The sequence below is a fragment of the Ursus americanus genome, chromosome 25 (assembly GCF_024610735.1).
Source record: "Ursus americanus isolate L20-20 chromosome 25, mUrsAme1.1.p, whole genome shotgun sequence".
Taxonomy (NCBI): domain Eukaryota; kingdom Metazoa; phylum Chordata; class Mammalia; order Carnivora; family Ursidae; genus Ursus; species Ursus americanus.
The window spans coordinates 25623291-25645003 of record NC_142151.1 but is presented as its reverse complement, the minus strand read 5'-3'; the positions used below and the strand labels follow the sequence as shown (position 1 = coordinate 25645003).

Genomic DNA, 21713 nt, shown 5'->3' with positions numbered 1-21713 from the left:
AGCACTTTCAATTCAGTAGATGAACTCAAAATCTAATGTCTTCAATTTTGAAATGAAATATATGGAAGGGCATTTCTGTGTTCAAACTCAGGTTGTTAGTCTTTTTTCTTTTTTTCTTTTACAGCTTTTATTTTTTTTATTATTTTTTAAAGTTTTCATTTTAATTTCAGTTAGTTAACATATGGTGTTATATTAGTTTCAGGTGTACAATATAGTGATTCAGCACTTCTGTACATCATCCTGTGCTCACACAACACGTGCACTCCTTCCTCCCCATCAACCTATTTACCCCCCTGCCCCAGAATGTTAGTCTTTCAAATACAAGTAAGATACTCTTTTTGAAGAGTAAAATGACAGCTCTTGACAATAGAAACATCATTCTGGAAACCAATAAGCAGAAATCGTATTTATAATAGGAGTAACAATTTTTTAAGTGTAATATTATGGTAGAAACATCTAGAAAGGTTAACTGAGTTACCTAAACTTAAGAAGCTGGGAGGTTAAGTATATATATTTTCCTATTTTTGAATGATTGCAGTCAATTTAACTTGCTTCATATTTTTTCTTTCTAGATATGATTCTATAACAGACTCTTCCAGAAATGATATGAAGAGGAAATTTGCACTGACAATGGAATTTGTTGAGGAATACTTGAAAGAAGTTGTAAATCAGCCTTTTCCTTTTGGGGATAAAGAAAAAAACAAACTGACGTTTGAGGTATTTAATACAAACAATTCATTTGTGAGGTTATTCAGTTTTCCCTGTCAAAAATTAGATGCATTGAGCATCAAAGATTTTTTCCCTCTACTATTTAGGATGTTTTGGTAATTGGGTAGTTTAGTTGATAAGGGTATGATTCCCTCTGCCATTGATTAAAAGATAGATTTGATGCTTTAATTAGACCTGATGTCCAATACAAAATATTCTATTTATAATGATCAGTTACCTACTGTTTTCCTGGATTTGGGGGGTTTTCATTTACCTGTGTAAGCTTTATTGCAATTCATGAACAAAGACAGTTTGCATACATTGTAATTTGTTTGGATACATTTTTTTTCCCCATCACCATGGAAGTGAAATTTTTAGCCTCATTAAACTGAATTGAAATACCTTTGCTTTTAATATCATTTGAGGGATATAGTGACAAAACTAGAGAAAAGATGCCATTACTTGATACATGGTGTATTAGGTAACTACTGGTGTATAACAGATTACCTCCAAACTTAGCCCAAAGCAACAAGCACTTACTATTTCACAGTTTCTATGGGTCAGGAATCTGGAAATGTGTGGCTGGATGGTTCTGGCTCAGGTATTCTCATGAAGTTGTAATCAGGTTGTTGACTGGGCTTGCAGTTATCTCCAGCTAGATGACCTGCTGCTAAGCTCACTTGTGTGTGTCTTGGTGACCATACCTCCTTGCTGGCTATTGACCAGAGGCTTTATCTTTTTGCCATATGGGCCTTTCTGTAGGCCGCCTGTGTCTTTATGGCATGGCACCCAGAACAAACCATTAGAGAGAGAGAAAGAGAGCCCAAGATGGAACTTGCAATCTTCTCTAACCTAATCTTGGAAGTGGCATGCTATCACTTCTGCTATATTCTTTTTGTCACACAGACCATCCTTGGTGCAGTGTGAAAAGAGACCATACTTTGGGGACTGTGTTGGAAGCTGGCTGTCATACCTAGAATGTCTTATAGTGTCCAGAAGACCACAAAGCAGCACAGGGAACAAATTATTTCTGGACAAATTCCTGGATAATACCATTTATTAAAGTAATTCATTAATGTAGCCATTTATTAAGTGATATCCTACTGACTTAAGTTAATATTTAGTTAAGTAAATCATTCTAATGTAAATTTCTTTAAGCACCTTGATACACCTAAAATTGTCTCTTTTTGGCTTCTTTGCTGACTGTTGACCAGACACCTCATTTTGTCATCTGGACTTTTGAGAGAGATGGCAAACTGGCCTTATTTGGATTTAATGATAAGCTTGAATAAATCAGAGTTCAGTGGTTCCTTTTGCAGGCATTTTAATTCCTAGGTATTAAAGAATTAGAAATCTTAGAAATAACTTGCACTAATTTTTTTTTTTTTTAAAGATTTTATTTATTTATTTGACAGAGATAGAGACAGTCAGCGAGAGAGGGAACACAAGCAGGGGGAGTGGGAGAGGAAGAAGCAGGCTCATAGCGGAGGAGCCTGATGTGGGGCTCTATCCCATAACGCCGGGATCACGCCCTGAGCCGAAGGCAGACGCTTAACCGCTGTGCCACCCAGGCGCCCCACTTGCACTAATTTAGATAATATAAAAAAATAAATGTTCATTTCAGGGGTGCTTGGGTGACTCAGTCAGTTAAGCGTCTGATTCTTGATCTCAGCTCAGGTCTCAATCTCAGGGTCATGAGTTCAAGCCTCCCTATTGGGCTCCATGCTGGGCATGGAGCCTACTTAAAAAAAAAAAAAATCAATGCTTATTTCAGTTTCTAATGTTTTTTTGTTTCTTTCCCACCCCCCTCCCTTTTTTTATTAAGGTGGTCCACTTGGCTCGGAATCTTATATACTTTGGATTTTATAGTTTCAGTGAATTGTTAAGACTAACAAGAACACTTCTGGCCATCCTAGATATTGTACAGGCCCCCATGTCATCGTATTTTGAAAGATTAAGCAAATTTCAAGACGGAGGTAAGAATTTTTGAGAAAAATTACTATCTTTTTGGAGGTAAGATAAAAACAAATCTACAGAGAAGTGGCTGTTAACACACACCTGCTAATGTGTGTGTACACATGAGAAGTGATTCTGTAATAGGGCTAAGTGATGATAGGCTGAATTTATAAACTTTCTTCTCTGTTTTTAACTTAAAAATTTGAAAGAAAAACTCATAGATCAATGCGTTCCACTTTGGCAACTAACGTTATGGCTAATCCACTAGTGAAAATATTATGTATTAAAAATAAAAACATCTTATTATTTGTGATCAATTTGGTATGTGTCATGTGCTGGCTATGCTTTATAGCAGGGCATAGAAAAGTGCAAAGAATTGGAACAGTAATGGTCATACTAGAGAAGCAGTGAATGCAAAACCAGTGTGAGAGAGTGTATAGTGAAGTAGGTAAGAGAATGGGCTTTTGACTCACAGGGCTGTATTCAAATCCTGCCTTTACCATTTATTAGCTTAGGCAAGGTACTGTCTTTTCTAAGAGTTTATTTTCTCATCTGAGATATGAAGATGATAATAGTAGTATCTTCCTCACAGCTTCCTTGTGAGAATTAAATAAATGTATGATATATATTCAAGGTACTTACAACAGTGCCTATCTCATAATTTAATACAATTTTTTTTTTTTTGATGGTGGTTGTCTTAGGTTGGATGCCTTGCAAACAGTGAGAGGTAGAGAAGTGTTGCAGAGGGTATATTGAAGAGTATGTTCAGGTTACACACCTGTAAGGAAGTGAGGAAGGTAGGATTGGGCAGATAGAGAAGCTGATCCACACTTCAGTTACAAGTGGGACAGCTGATCCTACAGGGAGCCCTGGAGCAGGGTGGCCCTTTGCGGTTGTCATAAATTAAGGCAAAGGTACTGAGTTTTGTATTCTCGCAACAGCCAACCATTGATTGATGGCTTTATCATGGAGTAGGGAGTGTAACCTTGGGTAAGGCAGTTTCCTTTGGCCAAGGGTCATTCTTGGTGAGAGGCATTGTGGGAGGTCACCAACTATGATGCTCCGCAACTGGGAGAATAGGTGCCTGAACTCTGAAGAGGGGACCTGGGTAGAGCACAGTGTGTCCACTGCAGTGTCCACTACAGGGTTAAAAAAGTAAAACCAGAAATGTAATTTCAGACTTAAGGAAGGAATATCTGGGTAAGAATTATAAATGAGGAACTTCCAGATAGCTAAAGTAATTAATTGCTGCTGCCTAAATCTCAATAATTTCTACATCTTCCAGAAATCTGTAGAGATGAATAAGAAGCAAATTTAGCCATATAAATCCCTCACATTCAGCAGAACTAGAAAGCAGGGAACAATACAAACTTCAGGTGTAAGTAGAAAGGTAGCATCAGTTTTCAGTAGAGCTGTCTCACAGGTTCTCACTGCAAGCCTTTGTAGACAGTTAGAAGGTTCTGGGAAAACTGTCCAGAAGAGACAAGAAGGGATTGTGTGCAAATCACCTTCAGAAAGAACGTCTTTGCTAAGTGTGAAAATATTGACAGAGAATCCAGGTAGATAAGAGCACTGAGTAACGAGGAGGGGGCTTAACAGTACACAGGTAGCAACTGTGGAAAAGCAATGCTTCTAGAGATAAAGTGGTTTAATTTTCATCCGTAGGGATGAGGGAGAGCCACCCTTTGGAATCTTGTTGGTAAAGGGAAAAAGAAGCAAGATGATGAAATCCTAAATACCATAAGAGAAAAGAAACAAAAAAATTGAAGGCAATGTATGTAATTCCTTTCCATTGCTACCTTCCAAGAGCTAGACTTTAAAGAAATTGCACTTCGCCACTCTGACAGGAGAGGGTGTTCTTGAACTGAAGATTATGTGAACCAGCTTATATTGTCAACTTTGTCCACGAAATGTAGACATGAAATTGGTCCTCCTATGTATGGAGCTACTGTAAGTTCAAAATAGAGTGGAGAATCAAACCATGTCAGTCGAGGGAAGTTCTTCTCTGAAAAACAACCATGAAAGAGAAGAAAATTGTAACACGAGACTCTAAAGTGAATTAAATATATTCAAATAAACATTGGTATATGAAAACCACCTTGAATTATAGATTAAAAAATTAAGATTAGAAGTGAACCAAAAAATCAGGAGGAGATGAAATGAAAGTTTATTGGATTCAGGAGAGAAATAGAATAAAATGGTAGACTTTATTCTTTTTATATATATAAACTAAATTATGTTAGCAAAAGGATACATTTGAAGGAAAGTATAACACACATCATTGAGGAAGGGCAAGAAAACAATGATGAGAATGTCAGTGATATAAAGAAAGAAATAAAAAGAGTCAGAGAGAAAGTGGTTGAAGGGAAGAAAGGCAAAGAAGAACCATCATGTGAATAATTGGAGTTCCTCTGAAGAAGAAAAATAAAACAATGGAATAGAACTTATATTTAAAATTATAATCCAAGAAAACATCCTGTAAATAAAAGATAACCTAAGTTCACCATGGTGAAATTGTCTGGAATGGTGATCTCTAAGACACAGCATGACAAAACTATAATATGCAGTGTATATTCAGAGAGTTGTGATGTGTAGGGGGAGACGCTATGAAAGCAAATGGAGAAAAAAATGAAAAGGTGTATAAGTGTTCTGTACTCTTCTTGCATCTTTTATATAAACTTAAAGTTTTATAAAAATAAAAGTCTATCATCGAGCCTTACATCAGAAACCGGGGATGTACTGTATGGTGACTAACATAATATAATAAAAAATCATTAAAAAAATAAAATAAAAGTCTATGAGCAATATCTGAACGAAAGCAAAGGAAAAGCCGAGAACAGCAATAGTAAATCAAAGAGCAGGGGACATGCCAGTGGTCTATCCTATTTCTGTTTTCTGAATCTCACCAATGAGAGGCTGTTCTGAACAGTCCCACAGGGTACATAGGAGTTGAGATGTTCATATTAAACATGCTTTTTGGTATGATGATTTTATAATATCCAGTTTACTCTGAACTAAATCATTCTTTCAAAGTTAGGAAATTGATCTTCACTATTGGTCTGTTGGTCTCAGTGCTCACAGTCTGCTTCCAGACTTTTACGCTAAAGGAAAGTCTTATTTTTCCTCTCAAAATTCACAAGTATCTTGTTTGCACCCTTTCTGTCATGTCTGTGTCCTCCCTATAAGATACATTTTTTTTTACTCTTTTAAGTTATTTATAATTCTCATATTTTTGCATGGACTCCATCTCTGGATTTCTTAATCATTCTATCAGCAATTTGAAGATCATTAATACATTTTTTCAGCAAGAATTTATTGAGTTACTCTTGCATGCCACACACTGTTCTACTCACTGGGAATAAAGAAGATAAAGTCCTTAGCCACAAGGAGGACAGACAATTAATGAATACAGAGGCAGAGTCCCTCCCTTCTCCCTACTGGGGGAGACAGATAATAAACAAATGAATTTATAATGTAACATCAGATAATGCTATGAAGAAAAATAAAGTGGGGCAATATGGAGAGTGGTAGAGTAAGTGGGGGGGGGGAAGGGCAGAATAGACTGAACAACCTCTGACATTGAGCAGAGACCTACATGTGTCAAGGAAACCAGCCCTGAGGTAGAATAAGCTTGACATCTGGGAGGAGTAGCAGGAAGGCTATTTTGGCTGAGGTAAAGTGAGAGGGGGGAGAACAGTAAGAGAGAAGGTTGAAGAACCCCAGATTATAGAGCCTTGGATACCTGTGAATTTGAATTTTGTTCTGAGTTTGATGCACAACTTTTGGAAGGATTGAGAAGGGATTAATAGGATCCGATAATTTTGGCTGCTGAGTAGAGAATGGAAAATACTGATGTGGCCATAGTGGTAGGAGACCATAGTTAGGAGGCTTTTCGGAAATTGGGTGATGGTGATGAACTAGGGGAATGGTAGTAGAGTAGGGGAGAAGTGGACAAATTGGGAATTTTACAGTCTTAACTGATAGGACTTGAATGTGGAATGAGAAGGAGGAGAGTCAAAGATTATTCCTAGGTTTGACTTAACATTTGGGTGAATGTAGTACTGTCATTAAGGTAGGAAGGACTGGTGGATGAGGGGTTTGGAGTGCAAATGGGAATTTCTGTTTGGGCACGTTAGGTTTTATTTTTTATTTTATTTTATTTTTTTAATGATTTTTTATTATGTTAGTCACCATACAGTACATCCCCGGTTTCCGATGGGCACATTAGGTTTTAATACCTAATGGGCATCCAAGTGGAGATGTTATGTTGACAGCTGGATATATGAATGAAACTTTAGGGTAGTAACAGGGTAGAAAATATAAATGTGAGATTAGTGCATAGAAGACATTCAAAATATCAAACTGAATAAGATCACTTAGGGAGTGCTTGTTGATTGGGAAGAAATGAGGTCTAAAGATCGAATCCTGGGACCCTTCGACATTGAGCCTTGAGATTAGAGGCATTGTCAGCATGAGAGACTGGGACAGAGAGGCCAGTGAGTAAAGAAGAACCCCAGAACAGCGGGATATCTGGAAGCCAAGGAAAAAGTGATGCTAGATAATTTTAATTACTTGTTGGCTTGTATAAATATACTTTCTACATAGCTGATATTCATTGAGTATTCTATTTGCTAAGTGGTTTTACACGGATTACCTCCCATCTAGTGTGATTTGTGCCTAACAATGACACACACTATTTTAATCCATTATTAAGATATGAAACACCACGATTTTATTCTAGCATTAAAATAGATTCATAATAGTTTTTATGAGCCAGTTGTAATTGTCTAAGAAACTTTATGTCGTATCGATGGGAAATAGCTATATATGTACTGTATAAACCGGTGCTAGGAGGTTTCTTCCTTTTGAGACTGGTATGTCGTGTAGGACAGTGCCTCTTGATTTGGGGAAATACATTTTCCTAATTGGTGGAAAGGGGTTTGTGGATTTTGGCTAGATTTTTGGAATCTGAAAGAATGTATTCATCCCTTAATGAGTAAATACCCAAGAATTCTGTTATCCTAGTTTTTTGTGTATTGAAATTAATTTGAATTTAAGGACCATAGTTTCAAGATCCCTTCTCTTGATATCTGCAAATCAGGGAGTAAATTATTTTTTTATACATTCCTATGATTGAATACATAACGTAAACTGTGAGAAAACATAGTTTGTTGTTAAGCGTGATTTGATAACAATTATAATTGAATTATAGATGATACCTCTGAGAGATGTTGTTATGCTGGACTTTCTTCCTTCCACTCACCTCTAGAAATCCTTCCCGAGGAATCATTTTTGCTTTTACTAATGTTCAACATTTATTTAATGTTAAGTTGCATTCTTAACTTTTTAGAAAGTTTTATTTTAAAGTGCAATATAGAAAAGCATATTCAGGGAGATTAATTAACTTGCCCAAGACGTACTAATAAGTTAGCAGCATTGCTAAGAGTTAAAGTATAAGAAATTAGTCTTCCTATTGCTTGTACCCCTTGATTATTTATTAGTCCAATGAGCTAATATATATATGTGTGTGTGTGTGTGTGTGTGTGTGTGTGTGTGTGTGTGTTTCTTTATCTAGCCTTCAAATCTGTTGAGGAATGATGATGACATAAAGCTGGACTTACCCTATCTGTACTTGCCAGCAAAATCTAGAGATAAGATCGCAGTTTATAGTGTATGAAGCTTGGGTGGTTCATGTTGCTACCAATATTGAGCCATATAATGTACTTAACAGTCTCCATCCAGGGGCGCCTGGGTGGCTCAGTTGGTTAAGCGTCTACGTTCAGCTCAGGTCATGATCCCAGGGTCCTGGGATCGAGTCCCACATGGGGCTCCCAGCTCTGCGGGGAGACCCCCTCTCTCTCTGCCTGTCACTCTGCCTACCTGTGCTCTCTCTGTGTCAAATAAATAAATAAAATCTTTAAACAAAACAAAACAAAAACATTCTCCATCCAATGACTGATAATCATGTGCCCTCCCTGTTTGGGGCCTGTCGAGATGCCTTAGTTATCCAGAGCTTCTGGAAAGCCATGGTGATGTGGAGGTCTATGGAAAGTGCTACTCAAGTGGTGTATCAGTCAAAGACCGAGCAGGAAACAGCACACTCTGCTTTAGGAAAGCGTCATATACCAGAGTGTGGGCAGGGTGCACGGAAACCATGGAGACGGTGCAGTACGTACCATGAGGAAGTCCAGTGAGCTAATATTTTAGAAAAATTGTCACTGAGATTAGAATCTTGGTTCATAAATTTTTAAAAAGTGAACACTTCATATGGGATCAGTCTCATAAATATGGATATTTTTTGCTCAGTAAACAAAATACAGAGCTTAACATAAAAGGAAATCAGGACAAAGCCATGTCGTGTGCCTCTAGTTGTGATGCACTGAGAAGGACCTAACATCACCTAGTTGGCATCCCTGACAAAAATTTAGGATGTCCAGCTAATTGTGAAGAATTATGAGACAAGTACCAATTGTGGGATATTCTGTGGAACAACTGGCTTGAACTTTTCAAAATGTCCATGTCATGAAAGGTGAAGGCTGGGGCGCCTGGGTGGCTCAGTCGTTAAGTGTCTGCTTTCGGCTCAGGGCGTGATCCTGGCGTTCTGGGATTGAGCCCCACGTCAGCCTTCATGCTCTACTGGGAGCCTGCTTCTTCCTCTCCCACTCCCCCTGCTTGTGTTCCCTCTCTCACTGGCTGTCTCTCATTCCGTCAAATAAATAAATAAAATCTTAAAAAAAAGAAAAAAGGTGAAGGCTAAAAAACTGTTCCAGATTAAAGGAGATTAAAGAGACATGACTACTAGATACAATATGTGATTTGGGATCAGGAAAAATATCATCTACAGAAGATATTATTGGCACAATTGGTGAAATTTGAATATGGATTGTGTATTAGGTCGTGGTAGTAGATCAGATTTCTTGAATTTTATAATTGTACTGTGGTTCCGTAAGAGGATGTACTTGTTTTTACCGAATACAAGGTGAAGAATTGAGAGTGAAAAGGTCACAATATGTGGAACTAACTCTTAAATAGTGCAGGAAAGATAGATATTTATGTATGTAGAGAAAGAGAGAGAGGATGCAAATATGGCGGAATTTGTGAATCTCAGAAAACTGGGCAGAAGGTATTATAGGAGTTCTTTGTGTTATTCTTGTAACTCTTCCCATAAATTTGAAAGTGTTTCAAAACAAAAAGTTAATGACTTAAATAATTAGCCAAGTAGGAAAACAATTTATTATATATAAGATGACACTTCAAACTTCAAGCATTCTCTTTTGTACTAGGAGGTGTGTTATTGTAGCTGAGTTCTATTAGACTATAAATTCCTAACAAAGGTTCTATTAAACTCTCTAAGTTCTTAACAAAAGAAGCAAGAGAGAACACATTTCTGGAATCTCCAAATGTGGAGACAAGCTTTTCAGGCCTGGGAAAAATTCCTGTGGTACAGGATGAGACAGAGGTGGATGCCAGAGAGGAAATCCCAGATTACGGAAAGTACCTGGGGGGAGAAAAGAACTGTTACTTGAAAGGACAACTCATGGGAGCCATAGCCGTGTGGTCACATTGCAACACCCAGTGTATCCTCATCTTGGCTTTTTTATATTTAAGTGATCTGGGTTATATTTTCCTATTTTAGTGAAACCTTATTCAATTGAAAGTCATTTGCAAAGCACGGTTTTTTAAAAATAGGAAGTAATTTTCTAAGCATTGTTGCTAGATGAACCAGTTCCTTTAAGTCAATGATAATAATCTTCTTTTCTCATACCATGTCTGGAAAATTTGGTGCAATAGAGCCAGGTCTTTTTTTATCCTTCTGATCTACTTACCACTTACTAATTCTGCTCCGGCACAGTTGGGGTTGGACATTCAGAGAAATGTGTTTGGTAGCTGTTTGTCAGGTCAGACCCAGGGGAGCGGAAGAAGAGGCATGTCCAGAAGGAAAGGGCTTAGAGTTCTGGAGTTCCATTTCGTGCGGGCGTCAGTGGCACCTGCCTTAAAGAGGGTGTGCGTGTGCAGCATTCATTGGTGTTTCTGGGATAGGAAATCCTGTAGGTTTAGATGCCAGCGATTAGTGTTTGAGGTGATGGGGATGGCTGGCTTGGAAAGTGGCCATTTCAGAAGTGTTCCTCTTCTGGGTCCTTGGGAACAGTGCAGCCCACTCTGTGCCCCGGTGAGTTGTCGTCATCCTAGAGTTGGTTGGGGGTCTGAATCTAGCCCCCAGGCTGCGACTGCTCACCGTCACTGTGGCTTTCTGTTGGCATGCGCAGCAGAAATTACTAGGCTCAGAAACAGCTTTTCATTTTTGTGCCTTAGAGGTGGTCTGTTCGGAAAATGATGCAGGCGTACTCACATGGAGTCACTGGGAGCTGGCACTGCCCTGGTCTGTGCTGTAGTGAAAGTCCTAACCTTCAGAACCACCAATCCAGTACCTTTCATTGGTTATGTACTCGCTTACGAAAAGAAGTACTGTTTTCAAACAAAGGTATTCACTCCCAGCAGGCTATGCTGTTGAGTCAATTTGCTTTGCCTAATACCTGTCATTTGCTCTCAGTGATTTCAAATGCATGGGCACCATTCACTGTAATTGATCTTTTGGGTGGAAGGATTATGTCAAGCAGGGCTCTTCTTTGTCAGGTATAGAAGTGAAAAGCCGATGCATATGCTGGCTTATAAGTCAGATATTTTCTTTTTTAAAAAAAATTTATTTAAATTCAATTTAATTAACATATAGTGTATTATTAGTTTCAGGGGAGGAATGTAGAGATTCACCAGTTGCATATAACACCCAGTGCTCAGTCCATCATGTGCCCTCCTTAATGTCTGACACCCAGTTACCCCTTCCCCTCCAGTCCCCTCCCCACCAGCAACCCTCAGTTTGTTTCCTAGCATTAAGAGTCTTTCATGGTTTGTCTCCCTCTCTGATTTCATCTTATTTTATTTTTCCCTCCCTTCCCCTATGTTCATCAGTTTTGTTTCTTAAATTCCATATATGAATGAAATCATATGATATTTGTCTTTCTCTGGCAGGTAAGTCAGATATTTTCGATATACTTTTGAAAGTACATTCTATTTAAAAAATTATGCTTTTGTTCCTCTTCATGCCTGCTGAAGGATATACAATCCAAGGATTGATACTACTACTAATTAAGATCCCTTTTTTATGGCAGGGTGGGTATATTTTGTTCTCCTAGGGACTCATTCAAATATTTGGGAACAAATGTGAGTATGACTTACATTCTTCTAATGAACAACCTAACATGTTAACTCTGTGTAGTGAGAGAAAGCCTCGTCTCCGTTGAACAGAGGGCAGAACTTGACACAGTCTGGGAATGGCTTGAGTCTAACTCAGTATTTAGTTATCCAGTCAATGTCTTTCCACCTGTCTGTCGTTTGAATGGAACTGGGATTCAAATTTAAGCCTCCAGTATAGAGCAATAAAGTCTTAACCCTGGAGTATGATGTAGGCCTAGTTAGGGTGTCTAGGCCAAGACTGTCATTTCTTTTCACAATTGTCTCCCCAGCCTGAGCTCACCACAGTTTGAAAAGGCGATATATCAGAAAACGACTAAAACACTGAACAAGAGCTGAATAGTTTCTCGTAATCTTTTAGCATTTTGCTTTTTTAACAACTTCAAATTTTGGGGAGTTTCCATAGTCAAGCCCTGAAATGTGGGCCAGTTCCTAATCAGGGACCAGATAATCTCTTTGGTTGGTATATATGTGTTATAATGTTGAAAATGGGAAATCGCTACAAAAATCAAACGGAGAATTCCACTCACTTTTAGGATTTCCTTTCCTTTGAGACTTCAGGTTTGGAGCTGACAGTGCCTTTGGTTTTAGAGAATAAGAAACAGATAACCACAATGCCCTGGGAGGATTGGGGCTGCACTGGGTGGCTTAGAGTCCTGTGGGTCCAAGCCAGGGGAGGGAGGAGAGAAGACGGGAGGCGGTAAGAGGCACTTTGGATAGATGTCTGCCTGGGATCATCCCCGGCCCCGGGAGAGTAAGGGCAAGCTAACCCTCTATCTCATGGCCAAAACTGGTCATTTCTTCAGTTTAACCTTTTTTTTTCTTCTCTTTTTGTCTTGGAGGGACTTTACATGATCCACCTTGAAATGCTTTTTCTGGCAGCCTTGCTGCTGTTAAGAAGGAGGGAAATTGAGATGGGAGGTGGAGCAGAATCATTTTTTAATATTGTTATATGGGTGGGAAAGGAAGAAAGTATTTGCAGGCAAAATTTCTGCCAGAAAATAGTTTCTTCCTTTGTCAAAATTAGATTAGTCTAACTGTGATCTTTACGGTCTCTTTCAGTTCAAAACTGTGATTCTTTGAAGATTAGTACATAATTCTCATTCACTCACTGAATGGTGTTCTTTTTAACGTGTGTTGCAAAACACCCCTTGTAGCCAAAACCCGTGAAGCATTTGTCTCCTGGTTAATAGCTGTGATCGCTCTTTGTAAAGCCACCAGCTAGAATGCCTCGAAACCGGAAGCCTTTGTTCACTTAGAATATTGAACGTATCACAAAAAAAGCGAGCAAGCAAGCAAGCAGGGATTTACCTGGGTGCAGGTGAGGCTGAGGACATATATATGTGGAGGTGGGGATGACAACGAACAGAAGTTAAGGTTTAATATGATGACCATACCTGAGGAGCAAGTGCCCAAGGTACAAGGCAGCTTTCATTTTAGACTCTTTCAGGTGTTCCTTCATCTTCTTTTAATTTTTCATCTGACTGAGCTCTTACCAGGTCTCTATAAAGGATTTAAGTCTGTGGGGGACTTCACAGTGCTCAGAAGTGTTAGCAAGGTTTCCTTGTAGGGGGAAGATACCACTGTTACCATTCATCATGGAAAAATCTCTCACAGGGATTTCTGGACTTATTTTTTCCCATTCTGCCTCTCAAGAGTCTTCTTTGGATGGCCTTGTTCTTTGACCTGTCCTCCCTCATCTCTGCTTTCAGTCATGTCCCTTCGCTTCAAACGCATCTGTCTTAGCTCCAGTATGTGTCTTGTTCCTCACACCTCCCTACTTCCTGTATGCTGTTCCCCTCTGCCTACTCCTTCTTCCCATCAGAATCGTGTATTTCTTTTTCTTTTCTTTCTTTTTTTTTTTTTAAGGTTTTATTTATTCATTTGACAGAGAGAGAGACAGCCAGCGAGAGAGGGAACACAAGCAGGGGGAGTGGGAGAGGAAGAAGCTGGCTTCCAGCGGAGCAGGGAGCCTGATGCGGGGCTTGATCCCAGGACCCTAGGATCACGCCCTGAGCCGAAGGCAGACGCTTAACGACTGAGCCACCCAGGTGCCCCGGAATTGTGTATTTCTGGTAAAGGAAGCTTTTGACTCCAAGAAGAGGCAGAGACATGTGTGTAATCCTCTCCACAGTGCTGGGTTTTCTCCTGTCCCTTTGTGTATGTGGGTACCGTCCAGATAAGCATGTTCTCATAATACCTTGAGATTCTTCCACTGAGTTTTTAAAAAGATTTTTTTATTTACTTGAGAGATAGAAAGAGAGAAAGAGAGAGAGGAGGGGCAGAGGGAGAGAGAACCCTCAAGCACACTCCCTGCTGAGTGTGGAGCCCAACGCAGGGCTCCATCCCAGGACGTCAAGATCATGACCTGAGCTGAAATCAACTTTTGCATGCTCAACCAACTGAGCCTCCCAGGTGCCCCTCTTCCACTGATTTTTAAATAAGAACAGCATTGGCAGCAACAATGGTGTCAATGTCCCCAAATCTCTGGGGTTATTTATTGCAGGTTGTGTTCCCCAGGAAGCAGACCGCGAGCTGGAGATTAGCACGAAGGAGGTTTATTAGGTTACTCTTAGGATCAACACCAGTGGCATGGAAGGGAAAGAAGCAGGATCGGGCAAAGGCAGAAATCAGGTTGTGCTGCAGACCTAGTAGAAAACTCTGGGGTGAGGGGAGATGTCTGTAGTTGGGATGTCCTTTCAGAGTTGTCTCCCATTGGAGTGAGGGTGGGGGCTGAGCCTTTATGCCTCCATGGGTGTGTGGCCCGGCTGGAGGCGGCTCTAGTCCCCACACAGGGCTGACATTTGAGGGCTATCCCCCCGAGTAGCACTCCCAGCAGGTGAGGCAGTGTATTGTCCCTCATCCCTGAAAGGGAATCTGGGCGGGACTATCAGAGCATCCACCATAGGATCTTCTAGAAAAAGACCATGATGGAAAAACTGTAGGCCAAGATTAAGATCTCGTAGGAAATACAGATTAGGAAGAAAAATAAAAATGATTATGATCTTATAGGAAATAGAGATTAGGGAGAAAAGTAAAAACAACAGTAAAACATTTAAACACACAACAAAGATACAGATAGGAAAAATTTCTAGAAGCTGCCTACTTCCAAATGCCCCAGAATCACTGGGATCTGAAACCTTTTCTGGGAAGCAAGTCTTTTCTAGAATCCTCTTCTTCAGGTACGAAGGAAGAGTGTCTGTGACATTCTGATCTTCTGAGTCTGGTTCTCCCGCAGCTTTGCGCTATGCTGACTGTGCCTCTGAGTTCTTTCTGGCTTAACGCAACTGTCCCCCACCCCCAGCTTTAAGTTTTTGTAAGTTTTAGAAAAAATGCCTGTGTAACTGTTCAATTTTCTCTTACTTACCAATAAAGCTTAAAAGGACTTTATCCCCCTCTGGGCTTAATCCTCTCTCCATATATCTAGAAAGTTTCAAACACAGGATCTATGTTATGTTAGATCATGTTCCTTTTAAAACTCAAATGCGTGTCTAAAAATAAGTAGAGAATAACTATGTAATATGTCTATTTTATACTGAGTTTCTACCATATGCCAGGCCACACATTGGCAAAAGATTACTATAAAAGGATATTTATTATTTATATTCAATACCTAACACACCTCCAGATCTTTTGCATAACCTTTACTTTTTTTTTCTTTTTGAAAGATTTTATTTATTTATTTGTCAGAGAAAGAAAGAAAGAAAGAAAGAAAGAAAGAAAGAAAGAAAGAAAGCAAAGAAAGAAAGAGAGAGAGCACAAGCAGGGGAAGTGGCAGGCAGAGGGAGAAGCCGGGTCCCCTCCGAGGAAGGAGCCTGACTGGGGACTTGATCCCAGGATCTTGGGATCATGACCTGAGCTGAAGGCAAACGCTTAACCAACTGAGCTCCCCAGGCGTCCCGCACACTTTTACTTTTAATCCTTATTGCACTCCAGCAATTAGGTATTATAATCACTATTTTGTCCAGGAAATTGCCTAAGATCATGCACCTTGTAGCTTGCTGAGCCGAATTTTGAATTCAGATTCCTTTTCCTTTTTCTCCACTTCTTTAAAAGAACCCACAGCCCTACAGGTGATGTTCTTTCTTCTACTATTATACTACTTTCTATCTAGACGACTTCTTCATCATCAGGGACGCTGTTTTCTCCGTTTTCCAAGTTTAGTACTAAACAGTAGGTGTTTACTGAAGAGTTTTGATTTTACTTGAAGGGATTACAGGTCAGATCAAAAAAGCTTTTTTAAACCAATCATCATCTCTTCTTGAATGTTGGCTTGTCTCAGAAACAAAGTTTCAATCACAAGTCTTACACGTTTTACCACTGAAGTATCTCTTGGAGCTGGATGGTCCTCTACACTCCCTACAGTAAGTTTCTGACTGGTCTCCCTGAGTCCATTTTTGGCTCTTTTCTCCACGTGCCAACATAAGGATCCTTCTAAATCACATACTCTAGCTCTTTTACTAGCCCTCGTGTTCTCTGGAGAATAACTCAGTTCTTTAAGCTGATGCCCAAGGGTCTTCGTAATCTATATCAGATGTGTCTAGCTCTGTCTCTTGCTGTGTCCCCAGTAATTCTCAACAATTTTATCTTCTTAGACACGTTTCTATATCTCATATATACTTTCATAACTCACTTATCATTAGGATGAATGTATGTAAGTGCCATGCCTGACATACATATGCATGTATTTGGAGGACAAAAGCATTTAGAGGTCCTAATATTCCAAATATTTATTTGTATCTTTCTTTTCTTAACTTTGTAATTATGTTTTGTAAGTCTGTTTTTTTTTCCTAGTAGGCTTATAAAAGGCTCCATGACTCTTAGATTTACTACCTGGGTAATTCCATAATAAAGTTTCAGATTTATTGACTGTGAGAAGCAAAGTGGGGAGAAAAACTGTGAAAACAGATTCTGTTTCTGGTTCTATAAGCTGACTTGTACCATGCATAATATACTATTATTTACACACTAGGCTTTCAAAAATCTCTGTTGAGTGAAATGCATTTGATGAATGTAAATTACGTATTTTATATAAATATGTAAGTATTTGAATGTTAAAAATATTTTCTGGACCATGACATTCCAAATATAGGATTGTTTTTCTTTTATTACTTAGGAACTTCTAGTTTTGCTTTCCAAACTTGCAATGAAGGAGAGAGAACATGACAAATGCCAGTTCATGTTAAAATATTTCCTGGTATTCTGTTCCTGCAATTTAATTTGAGCCGTTTTAGTGATTAATGTTATACCTTTTCAGTGGTCTCTGATGCACCATCTTAATAGAGTAATATGATTGAAATATTCACTTGCTAACTGTGAAAGTTAATAAATTTCACAAGGACTTAATGGGTATGAGGCATGCATAATTTACAGAGTACACTAAGTCACGAAGTACCTCTTCCTTTTGGAAGTATGACTTCCTTTTGGCTCTCTCAGATGTTACTCATATAAAGTTATAATACATAAAATTATTTTTTTAGACTTCGTAATTGATTGACTAGTAGAGGCAAGAGGCTGAGTCTGTGTTTGTCTGTGTTTCTGAAACAAAAACATCATGTGTAGTTTTTTGTGTTTTGGTTTCTCAAAGCTATCAGCCACACAGTGGGTGGAGCACCTTCCATTGCTTAGTGTGGAATTTATTCTTATCCCTTAAGCTGTAGAGTGACTCTGAAGCCTCTAGGGTTACCTAGGAGTGATGTGAATGATTCCTGGCACCCAGGGAGAGCTACTGACATTACCATATTAAGTTAATAGGATGGAATCAATACCCAGGGATGACCTCACAAATAATGAGAATGACAGAGGAGGGCCATGTTGTCCTCACCTCCTCTCTACTCCAGCCATTTTCTCTATTTATAAATACTGTTTGGACCTCAGAATCTGATGCCTCAAGGTGCTAATACACTGGGGATTATGTTCCCTAGTTCTCGCAATTTCTGCTGAAGTGCGCGTCCACCAGTGACCTACAATAAGGTACATTGTTGGAACCTAAACATAAATTTACAGACTGTTAGCTTATAAAGGGACTGTTGAAATCATCTACACAATATACAGATTTCAAATCTTCATATAACACCCTTTGCAAATGGTCATCTAGGATCTCCTTGAACCTCGGAATGACCAAGATTTTGTTGATGCACAAGGCAGGTCTTTCTTATTTCCAAGAGCTCCAATTATTAGGTCTCTTTGGTTATATTAGGTCTGTTTTGTTAGATTTTCCTAAATATACCTCCCTCTCGCTTCCAATTAGCAGTCCCACTTTTGTTCCCAGGAGCCACACTGAAATCAAGCATCACTTCCACATGTCCACTCCATCTGTGTTTGAAAATGGGCAGTGGGTCACCTGTGCGTCTCCTCCTGTCTGTGTGGTTTCTTTAACTATTCCCCTTAGGATTCAGATGTCACCGATCTCTGGTCTGACCAGCACAGAGGCAAGGACAGTTATTTTCTCATTCATTCTGAACACTTCACTTTGGTAATACAGTCTAGGTGAACTGTGTTTTGGTAATAATGGCACAGTATAGATCCCCGTGGAACCTGGACACAGCTGAAGTTGAATCTGTGCCCTGTTGCATCACATTTTTCCATCATATAGTTTAGTTGGTTTTATTGGGCCCTGAGTATAGGGCGTTCTATGTTTTGATTTTATCCTGCTCTCAACCTGTAGCTTGGGGATGTAGCTTGGGGATCTGATGGAATCATTCACTATATTAGTTATTCTTTCTTGTTTCCTGCTACCTTTACATTAAGAAACAGGCTATCTCTGACTTCACCAGTCATCCACAGAAATACTTGTCTGGTTGAGGCAACAGTAGCGCAGCAAGGAACTAGAGGCCCTTCTGTACTTTAACAATGATTGATGTACTCGTACTCGTTGGTTATGATCATTTAGCTAAAATCATACCTATGAAACTGTGCATCATTCAGTGCACGTCTCTATAGTGTGACGATGAATCAGAACAGTGGTTGCTCTTGGCGGTGGTGGTGAGGGGGAAGGTAGAGGAGAGGAACTGGAGAAAGGCATAAAGGAGCTTCTGGGGTAATGGAAATGTTCGGCATCTAGATGACATGTGGTTTATATGGGTATATGCCCTTCTTCAGCAGAACTGCTGAAACCTTTCATGTAAGATCTGTGCATTTCATTGTATCTAGATTGTATCTCAGTTGTAAAGCAGTATGTAAATTCATTTATTGCTTGGATTACCAAGTGTTAAGAATTAAAGTCAGTGTTGCAAATTAAAATCTTGAGGTTTGGAATATTGAAATGACTGTGTCAGTATTTGACAGTGATGAAATCCAAAGTAGGATGTAGAACTCAACCACTGTTTTGTATGAATTGCTTTTTAAATTCATCCTTTGAATAACACTTCTTTAGGGTGTGGGTGGGATGGGAAATAATTTTCTTTTAAGCAGTCTACTTGATATTCAAAGAAAGATGGATAATAACATTACTATATTTTGGTAACGTGTTTTCAATAGGTTTTGCTTTGTTCTAATTCTAAGGTTTTGGAAAGTTGGAATGTGTCAATGAATTATCAACATACTGTATTCAGTAAGTATTTATTTAGAATGAAGAAAATTAGGTGTCCTGTTGTCTATTTTGTCCGCTGAGTATTCTTTATAAACCACTTCTCTGACTTCTCCTTTTTGAGGTGATATTATGTGTCAATCAGGCCAGAGGGTGAGAGATTATGAGTTATGATGGAACCACATTTTCTTTAGTAGGATGGTGGCCATTCTAATAGAATATGGTGAAATGGAGAATACTTGTTTTTCAGAGATGTAGTGAAAGCACACACATGGCCTCCACTTTTCTTTTTGAGGTAATACATTACAATTACATTACAATTATATGATACATTCATGACTTTTTTTTGCATGTATTATATAATCTTATCCTCACAGGACTTGGAACATATTTTGTTACATTAGGAGTGTGTACATAGCATGGTGAAATAATTTGAGAAAGATCATTCTAATCTAAATCTTCAACTCCATTCAAAGCCTAGTTCAAAATTGTGTCTCTTCAGTGAAGCTGCCCTTCACTCTCCTCACCCGAAAATAATTTAAAAATTAAATTAAAAAAATTTTTTTAGGGGCGCTTGGGTGGCTCAGTTGGTTAAGCATCAGACTCTTGATTTCAGCTCAGGTCATAATCTCAGGGTCATGCGATCGAGCCCCATGTTGGGCTCTGGAGCTTAGCGTGGAGTCTGCTTGAGATTCTCTCTCTCCTCCCCCTGCGTGTGTGCACTCTTTCTCTCTCTCAAATAAAAAAATTTTTTTCAATTAAAAAAAATGTCCAAAGCAACCTTTGAACTGCCCATGCTGTACTATAACTATCTCAGCTGCCTTGTATTTCTTCTTAAATTTTGTTATGGATATGTTTTATGTTTTCCTATGTCCTCCCACCCCCACTGTCCCTAGTATAGAGCCGGATAAACACTAGTTATTTAATAAATACTTTCTGAACAAGAGCTGCCCTTAAAATTACATTGTGCAATGCAAATAAAATACTCCGAGTAGTGTGTGGCCCATCGTATATAATAAAAACTCGTTGGATAAGTTCGCTTGGGGGTAATATGACCAAATTCATTATACGATTAATAGTAATTTCACATTTTTAAAATTAGAATCTTTGCTTTCTGGGGGTGCCTGGCTGGCTCAGTCAGTAGATCATGCAACTCTTAATCACAGGGTTGTGAGTTCAAGCCCCATGTTGGGCATGGAGCCTACTTAAAAAAAAGACTATTAAAAAAAAGAGAATCTTTGCTTTCTGCATTTGGTAGGTTTTCTGAGTTCTAGTATAAAATATTTGGAAACTTGTAAGATGATGGTCTATTAGCAAAGCAGCATGGTGTGGGGGAAAAAGCTGCATGTTGATATTTGTTGACCTCTATCTGAAGCTCTGCCACTTTCTCGCTGAGTAAAGTGGGGTGGGTCCCATGAGCCCCCACCCTACCATGAGGGTATATGTGGCCTAGCAAACTACATGGGATGTGATTTGCCTTTGATAAGGGCAGATTTCATGATTCCCCTTATCTCTCTGGTATCTATTTTATTACTTTTTCTTTTCTTTTTAATGAATAAGTTTTTGAGTAACATGAAATTTTATATGCTTTTTGAAAACATTTAGAAAATTTGGGAAAATATAAAGGAGAGCAAGCAAAAACTCACCTTGATGAAAGATGGAATATTTTTAGTGTAATAAGATCCAATTTTTAAATAGAAATGTCAGTCTCATTTTTAATAATTCATTTATCAAATATTTTTTTCTCTTATTAGTGCATAATCTAACAAACATTTATTGAGTGACTGCTGTGTGTCAGGCACTATTCCAGGTGTTGGAGACAGAGCAGTAAACCAGGCAGGATCTTTGTTTTTCATGGAGCTTTTATGTGTGTGTATGTGTGTTTTAGGGGGGTATACATTAAGCACATAGACAAATATGAACTATGATGTGAGATGGTTATAATGGCATGACTGAAATGTAACACAGGTGTGTGGCAGTTTTTTTCCAAATCCAGAGTGATGGCAGTTGTCTTTTAGAGACGGTGGCTGGAAGAGGTCTGTCTGAGGAGGTGACATTGTACCAGAAATCGTAAAGGAGTGAGAAAGCAAGTTAAATGACCATCTGGTTAAGAGAGCTCTAAGCAGAAGAACAGCAGATTCCCAGTAGGTCCAGCACAAGGCTTAAAAGTCTGATGGAGACTGGATTATCTAGCTCTCTAAAATCCGTGATCTAACTTTGAACTTGGAATGCTGGTTATTTGTTGTCTTCTTAGGGTGTTAAATCTTGATCT

At 38.9% G+C, this 21713-nt stretch overlaps 1 protein-coding gene across 2 annotated transcripts in view; it reads left to right on the top strand.

The window, feature by feature from the left end:
- The window catches only part of ITPR2 (inositol 1,4,5-trisphosphate receptor type 2), a 477037-nt gene that overhangs the window by 155016 nt on the left and 300308 nt on the right, over nt 1-21713 (top strand). For both annotated transcript variants that reach the window (XM_045811874.2, XM_087855710.1), the window contains 2 exons: nt 573-717; nt 2534-2684. In XM_045811874.2, the coding sequence (XP_045667830.1) occupies nt 573-717; nt 2534-2684 (296 nt within the window). The remainder of the gene's footprint in view (nt 1-572; nt 718-2533; nt 2685-21713) is intronic.